The sequence below is a fragment of the Fukomys damarensis genome, unplaced genomic scaffold, assembly GCF_012274545.1.
Source record: "Fukomys damarensis isolate Sample0158 unplaced genomic scaffold, DMR_v1.0_HiC HiC_scaffold_39, whole genome shotgun sequence".
Lineage (NCBI taxonomy): Eukaryota > Metazoa > Chordata > Mammalia > Rodentia > Bathyergidae > Fukomys > Fukomys damarensis.
In genome coordinates, this window is record NW_022900951.1 from 95,362,805 (window position 1) to 95,375,783 (window position 12,979).

Below are 12,979 nucleotides of genomic sequence, written 5' to 3' on the forward strand. Positions count from 1 at the left end.
CAGCTAATTTCCCACCCCCTCGACCTCCACCTCCATCACGACCTGCTCCGCCACCAAGAAAAAAGAAAAGTGAATTGGAATTTGAGGCTCTTAAAGTACCTGATATAGACGGCAAATATTAATTAAAATATAAATATTTTGGTGGGAAGATTTGGAAATTGAAATTGTTTTACTTTCCACTTTTATTTCAGTTTGTGCTATATAGCATAGATGTTAGTGACTGAGTTGTAAAAATTATTTCTTTAGAAATAGACAAAAAGTGAAAAATTTTACATGGATGTTATATTACTATTATTGAACATTTCGGGAGACTCCATATTAATTAAAATATAAATATTTTGGTGGGAAGATTTGGAAATTGAAATTGTTTTACTTTCCACTTTTATTTCAGTTTGTGCTATATAGCATAGATGTTAGTGACTGAGTTGTAAAAATTATTTCTTTAGAAATAGACAAAAAGTGAAAAATTTTACATGGATGTTATATTACTATTATTGAACATTTCGGGAGACTCCATTCTTTCAGATTACCATCTGAGAAAGAATATAGCTTGGTGAAAAGGACACAGGATTTGGAGAGTTAGGTCTGAATTCAATCCTGCATCTCTGAATCTATGAAACTGGGTAGTCTTTTTCTTTCTGATTTTGTTAGAGACATGGTCTCACTGTGTTGCTTAGGCTGGTTTTAAATTCCTAGAGTCAAGCATTTCTCCCACCTTAGCCTCCACGGTGCTAGAACTATAGGTATGTATAGCACTGTTTGGCTACCACTGTGTATTCTTAAGGAAGTTAAATGACTCATTTGACCCATGATTTCCTCATATAGAAAAAAGAGTAATAAAGCCAGTTTCTTCACAGACTTGTAAGAATCAAAGTGAAAACACCTTTAAGGTATGCGTAAGATCTGATAGAAACACTGGTTGTTCTTGTTATCATTGCAGTACCATCAGATTCTCTCCTAACTACAGACATGGCTTCAGAGAGTACAGTCAGAGATTCTCAGCCTTCTCTTGATTTGGCAAGTGCTACCAGTGGAGATAAAATAGTTACTGCTCAGGTTGGTAAATTACTGTTATATTCAATACAGACTTTATCACACTTTGTATAAATGGCTGATTTGTTGGTTATTGAATCCTCTTTTTTCTGTAAGCCATGTATTTTCATATCCTATACCTGGACTCCTAACTTCCCTTTTCTAGCTCTGTTAGTATCTAGTTTAGTGAACCTAGCAAGCTATTTAGCATCCGAGTCTTTGTTTCTCTGCTGATAAAATGAGAAAAATACCTTCTTTGAAGGTTTTTTGTAAGGATAAAATGAGCTAAAATATTTATGGAAGGTAACAGATATTAAAAAACTAACAGATGCTGCTGTTTATAATGTTGATAGTAATAAACAACAAGTTACTCTTCATTTGCTGAACTTATAGTGATTAAAATTTGGGGAGTTTTTGGCCGGGCGTGGTGGCGCACGCCTGTAATCCCAGCACTTGGGAGGCTGAGGCAGGAGGATCGCTGTGAGTTCGAGACCGGCCTGGGTTACATAGTGAGTTCCAGGTCAGTCTCAACTACATAGTGAGACCCTGTCTCAAAATACCAAAAAAATAACTTGGGGGGAGTTTTATAATTTCCTTTTTCTAATCATAAAAAATTTCATTTACTAGGCAGTAGGCTATAGAAAAAGACAGATAATATGAATTTTACTATAGCCAAATTCTCAGACTTAGGGTTACTTCTGGGACTCAGCTATCTCGATAGCTAAGGTGGGACAAGTAGCCAACTGGGAGATATGACAGAATAGTTTTCTTATAGTTTTAGAGTATAAGTCAGCAGCAGCCTATTTTTCTAAGCAAAATTCGGTCTTTACATTTTTTTGACAGTTATTTTTTGTTTTTATTTATATTAGTACACATTTGCAGGATGGAATGATTACGTCCATCATGAGGAGTTGGTACATGTCACAACACATCTTAATTCTTTTTATTTCCCATTCCCTCTCTTTTTTCTTCCAGCCTCTATCCCTTGGACCCCTTCCCTTTTGCAGAAGTCTTCTACATTTTTTAAGCTGAAAGTAGCCTTTGTGTTTTTAAAGGATTAAAAAAAAAACAGTGGAAAAATATGCAACAGAAACTGTATGTGAACCAAAAAGCTTAAAAAATACTATCTGGCTCTTTACAGAAAAAGTTTCCAACCCCTGTCTTGGAGATAACTGTGTGCAGCCCAAATTAGCAATCTTAGTAAAGAGCTGGTTTTTGGCCAGGTTCAAATAAAGTGCTTATTTATTTTTAAGACTATTAAGGCATTATTTCACAGGTAGCAGTAGTTTTGGCATCTAATGTTTTTCAGCATGCTAGAAATAATAAAGGACTGAGATGGAATGTTCCATTTAAATTTTTAAGTAGCCTTCATTATCTTAATTATGGAATTCTTTGTGTGTGGTAATGAATAATTGAAATTTATAGAAATTAACTCTCTACTTTCTACTTATAAAATTATAATTTCAGGAAAATGGAAAAGCACCAGATGGACAGACGATAGCAGGTGAAGTGTTGGGCCCTCAGAGACCTAGATCCAACTCTGGGAGAGAACTTACTGATGAGGTAGAATTTGATATTTATTGTTGTTCTTAAAAATGTGAAATATACAATTATAGTGTAAGATGATAAAGTTCTGGCGATTGATGGTGGTGATGATGGCACAGCAATGTGTATATAATTCATGAACCTGACATATACAGTTAAATATAGTTAGAATGGTAAATTCTGTGTTATGTATAGTTTACCACAATTCAATACTTTCTTTATAATTGACATTTAGTATTTATTTATATTTGAGTTATAGTATAATGATCTGTTAGCTGTATACAGTGTATAATGATCAAATCAGATGGTTGGCATTTCTGTCCTTTTAAACATTTATCATTTTTTATGTTAGGACCCTATGGACTCCTGGTTTTTTGTTTGTTTGTTTGTTTGTTTGTTTTTACTCCTGATTATTTTGAAATATATAATAAATTACTGCTAGGTCAAAAAATCATATTAAAGAAAATTGCACATTATCTTTATTTTTTATTTTTATATATATGTTGCATTTTGTAACTCTTAAACTTGCCCTTTCACACAGTCATATAATGGAATAAATATGCATGCATTGGCCAATTTACTCAGAAGTTTTGAAGCAAGGTATTTTTAAAAATTACTGTACTTTGGAAAATAGTTTGCCAGTTCCTTGAAATGTTGTGCATAACATTACCCTTACCCAGTAACTCCATTCCTGTGCATATACCAAAGCAAAATAAAAACACGTGCACAAAAAATGTACAGATATCCATACCACCATTGTTCATCATTGTCCAAAGTGGAAACAACCCAAGTATACATCACTAATGAATGGGTGTACAGTCCATTCATCAGTTAAAGGGAATGAAGTATTAATATATTCTACAACAGGGATGATTCTTGAAGACAGCATGCTAAGTGAAAGAATCCAGACACAAAAGTCTACATATTTTATGACTGAATTTATATGAAATGTCTGAAAAGGGCAAATCCATAGAAACTGAAAGTACATTAGTAATTGCCTGGGGCCTGAAGGAGAGGGAAATGAGGTGTAACTGCTAATGGGTTGGAGGTTTCCTTTTGAAATGATAAAAATGTTCTCATTTACTGGTAATGGTTGCACATCTCTGAATATATTTAAAAGGCATTGAATCATATTCATTAAGTAAGTGTGTTGTTGTGGTATATGAATTATATCTCAATAAAAATGTTAAAATTTCTGTGTGCAATATTAAATGGACAGTATCTAGAAAGCCCTTAATTTTTTGAGGATGTTGTAAATTCAAAAAGATAATTATCTTGGTGTTATTTTTACCTTAGGAAATTTTAGCCAGTGTAATGATTAAGAACCTTGATACTGGAGAAGAGATACCTTTAAGTCTTGCTGAAGAGAAACTGCCAACAGGTATTAATCCTCTCACTCTACACATCATGAGAAGAACAAAGGAATATGTAAGGTATGGTCTAATGTTGTTATCATTTATAGTATTTCCAAGTAGTAAAGATTTCTCTGTGAGCTACAACAGTCCCTAATTTGGATCTGGAATTAAAATAGTTAATGTATGTACTCTTTAATTTTGTTCTCTTTTTACAATTGTACAATTACTCAGAGAAAAAGTATAAATCCTAAGCCATAGAATATTCAGTTATCTTTTTAAAATGATTTATATTATACTATGAACTGTATAAAAACATACTGAAGCTAAAAAGCCATGTGGGATGAACACCCAGTCTTCTGAAACCTTGCTTTTATAAGTGCTTCTACTGGTTTTTAGGGCCAGAAAATAGCTTTAAAGTGAAGTGATTGACTTTATTAAATGTATGTAGGTTTAAGGAGAAATTTCTAGAAAAGCAAGAGCTTCTTTATTAAATATAATACATGATGTATGTGGTGAGTAGGAAACAAGATATTTGCTAGTTATTTTTTAACATTTCTAGGTAGCACATTTTTTTCCCAGCAAAATGTCTTATTTGTATTAGTTTTTTCATAAGTTACAAAAATGCATTCACTTAAATTGTGTGTGCTGCCCTTCCTTAAAGTTTATTCTTTATTCTCTAAAGCTGTTTTATTCTCAGGATCATCATTTAAGCTAAAATCATTTAAAGATTATTACTATAGTTTGTTCTTATTCTGATGTTGATTATATAATAAGTGTTGGGAGATTTTTGAAAAGTATAGGAGAAATGGTCTCTTTTAAAACAATTTCCCCTTTTTATAGTACTGATGCAACACAGTCAGATGATGAAGAGAAGTTACAGTCTCAATCAACAGATACTGATGGTGGAAGGTTAAAACAGAAAACGTGAGTTACAGTACATCACTTTGCATTTTAAGCATTTATTAGGAAAATATGAGAACTGTCATACTGTTTTAAATCTGTGCTCTATCTAGTTTATGTCTCTTCACCACCACCACACCTTGCCCCCAATTGATAGTGTTAATAGCCAGTTTTAAAGCATCTGACGTGCAATAAATAACCTATATGTTTTAAGTTATCCCTGTATTATTTTTATGGTGTTAGGTATCTGAAGTATTACTGAAGAAAAAGATTATCCTTGAAGTTGTCTTTCCTTTTTCTCCTCATCTCTGCAAATCCTATTTATCTTGCTAAACTCAACTATCTTAAGATTCTTCCTGACTACTCTAATTCATAGCAAATTTTCCTTTCTCAATTTATGTGATACTTATAGTCCATAAAACTTACTTTTTCCCCTTTATCATATATTAAACTATTTCTTATTTAAAAAGCAAACTAAACCATACATTGCAAAAGGATTTTCATCTTACCATCCTTCTATTTGCTCCACAATGTGGAGTGCATACGGAATGCATACGGATTGTACTTACTATACACAGGTCATTAAATTTCCAGTAATTCAATCTAGAGTCCAAAGTTGAATTCTCCACTTCAATCTGATATATTTTCCTAATGTGTATCAAAGGAAGCACCAAGAATTTTTAGAAATGATGTACCCACAATGCAGGTATGTGCTAAAACCTCAGATTTCTAGAATTTGTCTTTCTAGCCGTGGCAACTATCATGAACCTGATAATAGGAATTATACAGGAGATTGATGAATAAATATCCAGGAGAGCTGTCTGAGAGTCCATGCACTAAAGCACATTTTTCTAAGAGAAAAGCTCCTCGGGTTATTCAGCCATTATACTTCAGTCAACAGTATGTTGCACTTTTATAAAAAAAACTGGTCATCTAGTTTCTGAGATCATAGCAAAATAGAAGCAGCAAACTGTGACATCATTTAAGTCAACACAAGAATATCAGGTCATATTTTTATTTGAAGACATCAGTCAAAAAATGATAAAAAGACTGTGTCATACAGCTGTCTGTACAGCAGCATTTTCTCATGCTGTGACAAACATAGACCATAATCATATTTGCACCAAAAGCTGAGGTAAAATGGTGAGGCAGCTGACAGACAGAAGAGATTAGCCCAGGATTCTGGTTTCCCTCGATCCTTCCCATGGGCCTCGGAGACTGTTAGGAAACCAGTAATATGGCCCAGCTACAAACTGCTTTCAAGTCCCAGCTTGTATTAAAGAATAGAAAAAATGATAACAGTGACCCTGTACATCAAAGAGAGAAACTGATCAAACATTAACTGCCCTTTAACACAGCATGTAAGTGTATGTTTTAGAAATAATCGCATCTAAATTGATTGAAACAATTTCTTGGCTTTTAAAGTAAAAAAGTAAATGTTCAGAGTAATAGGTTATAGAGACCTTATATTTGGGTTTAGAAAATGGTTTTATAATCTGCTTTTTTGATTATCAAAGGTAATAACAGAAATGTGTAAAACAGAATATGAAAGTTTCTTATAATCTCACTCCCAGAAATAATTATGTAATAGTTTGATTTATTATCCACACATTTTTTCTCACAAAACTGGAATTATTGTTTCACTTTTTGTAATCTTTTTATTAGTACATGATTGTAGTACATAATGATTACATTCATTGTGGGGAGTTGGTACGTGTACATAACATATCTTAATTCTTTTTATGTCCCTTTTCCTTCCCTTCCCTCCCATCTCTTGGTTCCCTAATCATTTGCAAAAAAAATAAATCTATTTCTCTGTTTCCTATTGCCTACATTTTATTTTGCTCTTTAATTTATTTATATTTTCTCTTATATGAGAAACCATATGATATTTATGCTTTGGAAAAATCTTCATATCAGCACCAATAGTACTGTAAATATATTACAGTCTTTCTATGTGCCAGACATAGATGTTAGATGCTGGGTGTACAACATTTAAAAAGACAATTCTAGTCTCTGTCCTTATAGAGCTTCCAGGTAGTGGGACAGATAGACACTAAACATGTAATTATACAGATGAATCTTGGTACATTTGTAGTGATTACTATAAAAAGAATGGAATGTTTGGGGCATATACAACAAGAAAACTGGTCTCTTTAGAGAGGTATTTGATCTGAGTTTTAAAAAGTGAATAGACAATTAGCCATGGGAGAGGTGTTCCCGTTATAAATAACCATGTGTGCAAAGGCCTTTAGGTGACTAAGAGCTTGACATTTAAAGAACTGTAATTTGCCTCGTTCATTTTATTATGTTTAATACTTTTTAAGCCATTCTATTAAGGAATTTTTTTCTGTCTCTTACCTATTCTAACCACTATAGCAGTGAGCATAATATATACATATAAAAATTCAGCACAGTTTTAAATATACTATCTGTAACATCTTGAGATCTCATGAATTGATAGAACTGTGCAGTTGACTTATACATTTTTTTGGTTTTAAATATGTATTTTGCTTGGTTTCTTATACTCTTAAAATATGAAATTTGAAGCTAGCATCATTGAAAAAAATCAAGAAATAAATCCTATGAATAGAAACTTGAAGTGCATACTTATGTTGTTTGGGAGTACCTAATGAATCAGTTGAAACAATCATGTGATTTTTTTTCATATTTGTGTGATGTATTACATTTCATTTGCATATGTTGAACTATCTCTGCATCCCTAGGATGAATTCTACTTGATGTATGATCTTTTTGATGATTTATTGCACTTTGCCAATATCTTTTTGAAGACTTTTGCATCTATGTTCATTAAAGAAATTGGACTGTAGTTTTCTTTTTTATTTGGTTCCTTGTTTGGTTTTGGAATCAGATTAATGGTAGCTTCCAGGAATGACTTTGGGAGTACTCCTTTCCTCTCAACTTCTTTAAAGAGTTTGAGGGATATTGGCCTTAGATGTTTCCTGAAATTCTTATAGAACCCAGCTGTGGATGCATCTGGCCCTGAACTTATTTTAGTTGGTGGTCTTCCTTTGTTTTTAATAACTGCTTCAGTTTCATTGACTGTTAATTGGATTATTCAGAGTATGGACATCTTTTTGGTTCAGTTTTGGTAGTGTATATGTATCTAGAAATATCCATTTCTTCTGGATTTTTCAATATTTTGGAATTCACATTTTCAAAGTAGTTACTGATAATCTGGATTATGGCAGTGTCTTTGTGATATCGTTTTAATTTATATTTGCATTGGAGTGGATCTTTCTTTTCTTGTTTGGTAAGATTGGGAAATGGTTTGTCTGTTTTTTTTGTGAAGAACCAGTTCTTTGTTTCATTGATTATTTGCATTATTTTTTTAGTCTCGATTTCATTAATATTTGCTCTGATCGCTACAATTTCCTTCCTTGTACTGCCTTTAGATTTGCACTGTTCTTGTTTGTCTAGGAACTTAAGGTATGTCATTGTTTTTTTTTTTTTTTTTTGGACTCAACTATTTTTCTGATGTCAGCACTTACAGCTTTAATTTCCCTTTTATGACTGCATTCATTATGTCTTGTAAGTTTTAGTATCTTATACTGGCATTATCATTTGATTCTAGGAGCTAATTTCTTCCATGATTTCTTCAGTGACCTATTAAATATTGAAGAGTATATTGTTTAATTTCCTTGTGCTTGCATATTTTCTCTGGTTTCTTTTGCCCTTGATTTCTAGCTTCATTGCACTATGACCTGATAATATTCATGAAATTATTTTGATTCTTTTACATTTACATAAGCATGCTTTATGGAGTAGTAGGTGGTCTACTTTGGAGAACGTTCTGTGTTCTCCTGAGAAGAATGTGTATTCTGTTCACAGATGGAATATTCGGTAGGTATCTATTGAGTCCATTTGTTCCAGGATTTGTTTCTACACTGATATTCCCCCCCCCCCCTTCTCTTTCTTCTCCTAATATTCGGTAGGTTTCTATTGAGTCCATTTGTTCCAGGATTTTTTTCTACACTGATATTCCCCCCCCCCCGTTTCTTTCTTTCTTTCTTTTTTTTTGTCTAGTTGATATGCCTTTTTGTGGCTATAGAATACTGAGGTTATAATTGTGTTGATGTTTATGTGATTTTTATATTGAATAGTGTTTGTCTTATGAATTGGGTGTGCGCTTTTTCCACACATACATGTTTATCACTTTTATGTTTTCCTGTTGAGTTGTTTTGTTATGCAGTATGTAGTAGTGATCTACTTTGCCACTTCTGCTCAGGTTTAGTTTGAGCTTTACTTTGTCTGATAATAGCATTGCTACTCCTCGTTTTAGGGTTCCCCTTGTATAGCATATTGTTATTTCAGCCTTTGATTTTTAATCTATGAAATTTTTTTTTGTATTTAAGTGTTTCTTTGATAAAGCATGCTGTTCGGTTTTGTCTTTTGATCCATCCTACCAATCTGTCTTTTGATTGGTGAGTTGGAATCACTGACATTGAGAAGTATTACTGAAAGATACTAACTTGTTCTTTTCAATGCATTATTTTCCTGTTGCTGATTCCCTTTTTTTCCCTTCTACTTATTCTCCTTAACTGCTCACGCTGCCTTGTGTATTGATTCTACTAGACATTTTGGTATCGTCGGCTTTTTTGTCTAGGCTATCCTTTAGAATTTTTTGAAATACTTGTTTTTTGGTCGTGTTTTTCTTAAAGTGCTCTTTGTGGTGGAAAGATCTTATTTCGCCATCAATTTTGAAAAATACTATTTCAGGAAGTTCCAGTTGGAAGTGGTTTTCTTTTAGGGCTTGAAGCACTTCAAACTCCGCTGAACTTTTAAGGTTCACATAGAAAAGTCCCTTATAATTCCAATGGGTATACCTTTATAAGAGATTTACCTAATATTTTTCTCTAACAGCTTTGAAGATTTGGTTCTTGTGTTGGACTTCTGGGATTTTGACTGTAATTTGTTATGGAGAGGGTCTTTTCTGGCTTTGGGTATTTGGGGTTCTATATGCCTCACTTACTTGTATGTTAAATCCTTTCCACATATGCAAAAGATTTCTCCTATTATTTCTGTAAACAGGTTTTTATTCTATTGTGCCATTAGAATTTTCACTAATTCTAATTCATGTTTAATTATTCCTCTTTGTATCATGTAGCAGTCTTTGGATCCATTTTTCATATTATCTCAATTGTTTTTAAAGGTGTTTCTAAGTATGTGGTCACTGGCATCAGTCCTGTCTTCAAGTTTTGATACTCTGTCCTTACATAGGCCACTTCTGTTACCCATACAGTATTTTCAATAAATAGAGTTTTTAAATCTTCTGGTTCTGTGTTTGGTATCTTTTCACGGACTCCAATTTCTTGCTAAACTAGTCATTCATGTTTTGTATCATTTAGCTCAGCTAGCTTTTTAGTAGTGTCTTCTATAAACTCACGGATTATTTTGTTTTTTAGTATATTATCTGTCTGGTTATATCTTCTCTGAGCTCCCTGAGCACCTTATTGATCTATTATTTATCTCTTCTTTTATCATTCAAGTAATTTAGCAGTATTACTTTTTATTTCATCCCCTTTTCCTGTGGACCAGCTTCAGTGGAGTTGGGGTTTTGTTGGAGGCGTTTTCTTACCTTGTCCTCTCATCTTTTTATTGGTGTGTGTATTTATGTGTGCAGGCACAGTGATATACCTTTCACTGAAACACTGGGCACGGCTAAGTTGTAGGCCTTTGCCTCTGTCCCAACTTCCAACCCCCTCCATTAATTTGGGAAGGGAGGATGCTCAATAATTGGCCCAGCACTCAGTTCTCTGGAAATGGACCACAGTATTGTTAATGACACAAAGGTAATGCAGGTATTAGAATGCAGTGAAAACTAATTAATAGCAACAACTATGCCACCTTGGCAGTAGCAACAAAATTAGCAACAATAGTAGAAGTAAAGACAAACTGGATATTGACATACCATAAGAACCAGTAATGTACCCTGTAATTACAAAGATAAAGCAAATAGTGACTACTAAATGCAAGAACTATACCTCCACTGACAATAGAAAATAATTCAACAATAATATTAGAGAGTTAACTAAAGACTAATAAATCTTAATGGTTATAATAATAAAGATAGCATGGGGAATGAGAATAAAAGAAGTAAAATTTGAAAAATAAGTAAAAGATCAGGAGAGAAAGGTGAGATAAAGGATCCTAAGCAGTAAAATTAAACAAAAAACAACAAAATAAAGGAAAAAGGGGAAAAATAAAAAAATTAAAAGGAAAAGAAAAAACCCAAACTCCAAAGTAAATCCTTTTTACCTTATTGTTTATTGTTTATTGTTTGTTTTTAAGAACTACTCTCTAAAGCAGTATTCTCAAACTGATTCTCTCTGCATATTCATGGCCTCACCCCATCCTCTCCAAATCAGGCTAGGAGCCTTGGTGTGTAAACTTTAAACTCTCTTCTCCCCATCTGTCTCCTACTAGTCAGTTAGTGCAATAATCACCGCTGAAAGCTGATTTCTAGAATATATGATACTGTGAATCTAGAGAAACTGCCTATATGTCCTTCTTTAGCAAACTAACTGGAATATATTTATTCCATGGGACAAGGGATTTAGGTTTCAAGCACTTACTATTTATGTAAAAAAAGGTTCTTCCTAAATAATATACTTTCCCAATCAGATCCTTTAAAATTTAGTTTATATGTGAATTATTAAGCTTTAACTGTTAATACAATTTTAAAATGTTTTTGTTAAGGACTCAGTTAAAGAAGTTCCTTGGAAAATCAGTGAAGAGAGCAAAGCACCTTGCTGAGGAATATGGTGAACGTGCTATAAATAAAGTTAAAAGTGTAAGAGATGAAGGTAAATAAAATAAAAACACTTTAACTGAATATTCAATAAATTTATTATTATCTAAATTTAGCCTATAGTTCATAAGAAACATTCTATTTTATTAACTTATGCCTTTATAGCTACTATCTTAGTGTTTTAGTAAATCATAATTTGTTTAATTTTATGAGTACAAAAATGAATTTATATGTCTGACATGTGAATTTGTACATATTTTCTGATTGTGACAGTCTACAAGTATTGACGGTTTAATAATCAGGTATAAATTAGTTTTGTGATTAGTTTTTATAAATATTTTCAAAATTACGTAAATTTTCTGAGTTTACATAGATCTTCATTTCCTGTGCCTTTGTCATTATTGTACTCTTTTTTAAAATCTAATGAGTACTTATATATTATTTTTTCTGTCCCAGACACTGTTCTAAGCATTTTTACCTATATTCATTTTATCCTATAAAACCTCTATATGGTAAGTACCATCATAATCCTCATGTTATAGATGAGAAAACAGAGGCATAGAAAGTTTGAGTAATTTGCCCATGGTCACACAGATAATGACTAACAGAAGTTGATTTGAACCCAGGTAGTCTGGCATAAGACTATGCTCTTAATATGATATATAGTAATAGACAAATTTTATTTCTACATCGAATGAACTTTCTTCATAAACATATGAAAATATGATAGTAGCTATATCTACATTAGCTGGTAATAATTTCTGTTGCTTTACTCGTTAGTGTTTCATACTGATCAAGATGATCCTTCATCAAGTGATGATGAAGGAATGCCCTATACAAGACCAGTTAAATTCAAAGCAGCACATGGTTTTAAAGGACCTTATGATTTTGATCAGATCAAAGTGGTGCAAGATCTTAGTGGAGAACATATGGTAAGTAGTGTTTCAGGATTCAAACTGTTTTTCTTGAGAGAAATACATCAGCTTCTATAAAACTGATCTCCTAAACATGTATTTTTCCTAGCCTGACTCAAGAAGAATAAATTTCTATTAATATGATATAATGAATACAAAAACGTTGTAGTAAATTTTTCATCGCTGGGACAAAATACCCAAAATCCATAACTTAAAGGAGAAAAGGTTTATTTTGGCTTATGGCTACAGTTCCTGGTCATTGGGCTGTAAAGCAGAATCACTATGATTAAAGAGCATGGCAGATGAAAGCTATTCAACCCATGCTGCCTAGGAAACAGAGAGACAAGGAAGAGCCAGGGAGGGAGATACAGGTCACGCCCCCAATGACCCAGATCCAACCAGGCCCCACTTGCTCACAGCAAGTCAGCTAGGAAAGCATTAGTGGATTAATTAATCCACTG

The 12,979-nt window shown here is 32.9% G+C and overlaps 1 protein-coding gene across 1 annotated transcript in view; it reads left to right on the plus strand.

Annotated features, from left to right (window-relative positions):
* Wdr44 (WD repeat domain 44) overlaps nt 1-12,979 on the plus strand; it is a 93,394-nt gene that overhangs the window by 41,293 nt on the left and 39,122 nt on the right. Inside the window, 7 exon segments of the mRNA XM_033760296.1 lie at nt 1-111; nt 941-1,056; nt 2,500-2,595; nt 3,874-4,010; nt 4,773-4,856; nt 11,553-11,659; nt 12,385-12,536. The exon segment at nt 1-111 is cut by the window's left edge and continues 49 nt beyond it. Of these exon segments, the coding sequence (XP_033616187.1) occupies nt 1-111; nt 941-1,056; nt 2,500-2,595; nt 3,874-4,010; nt 4,773-4,856; nt 11,553-11,659; nt 12,385-12,536 (803 nt within the window).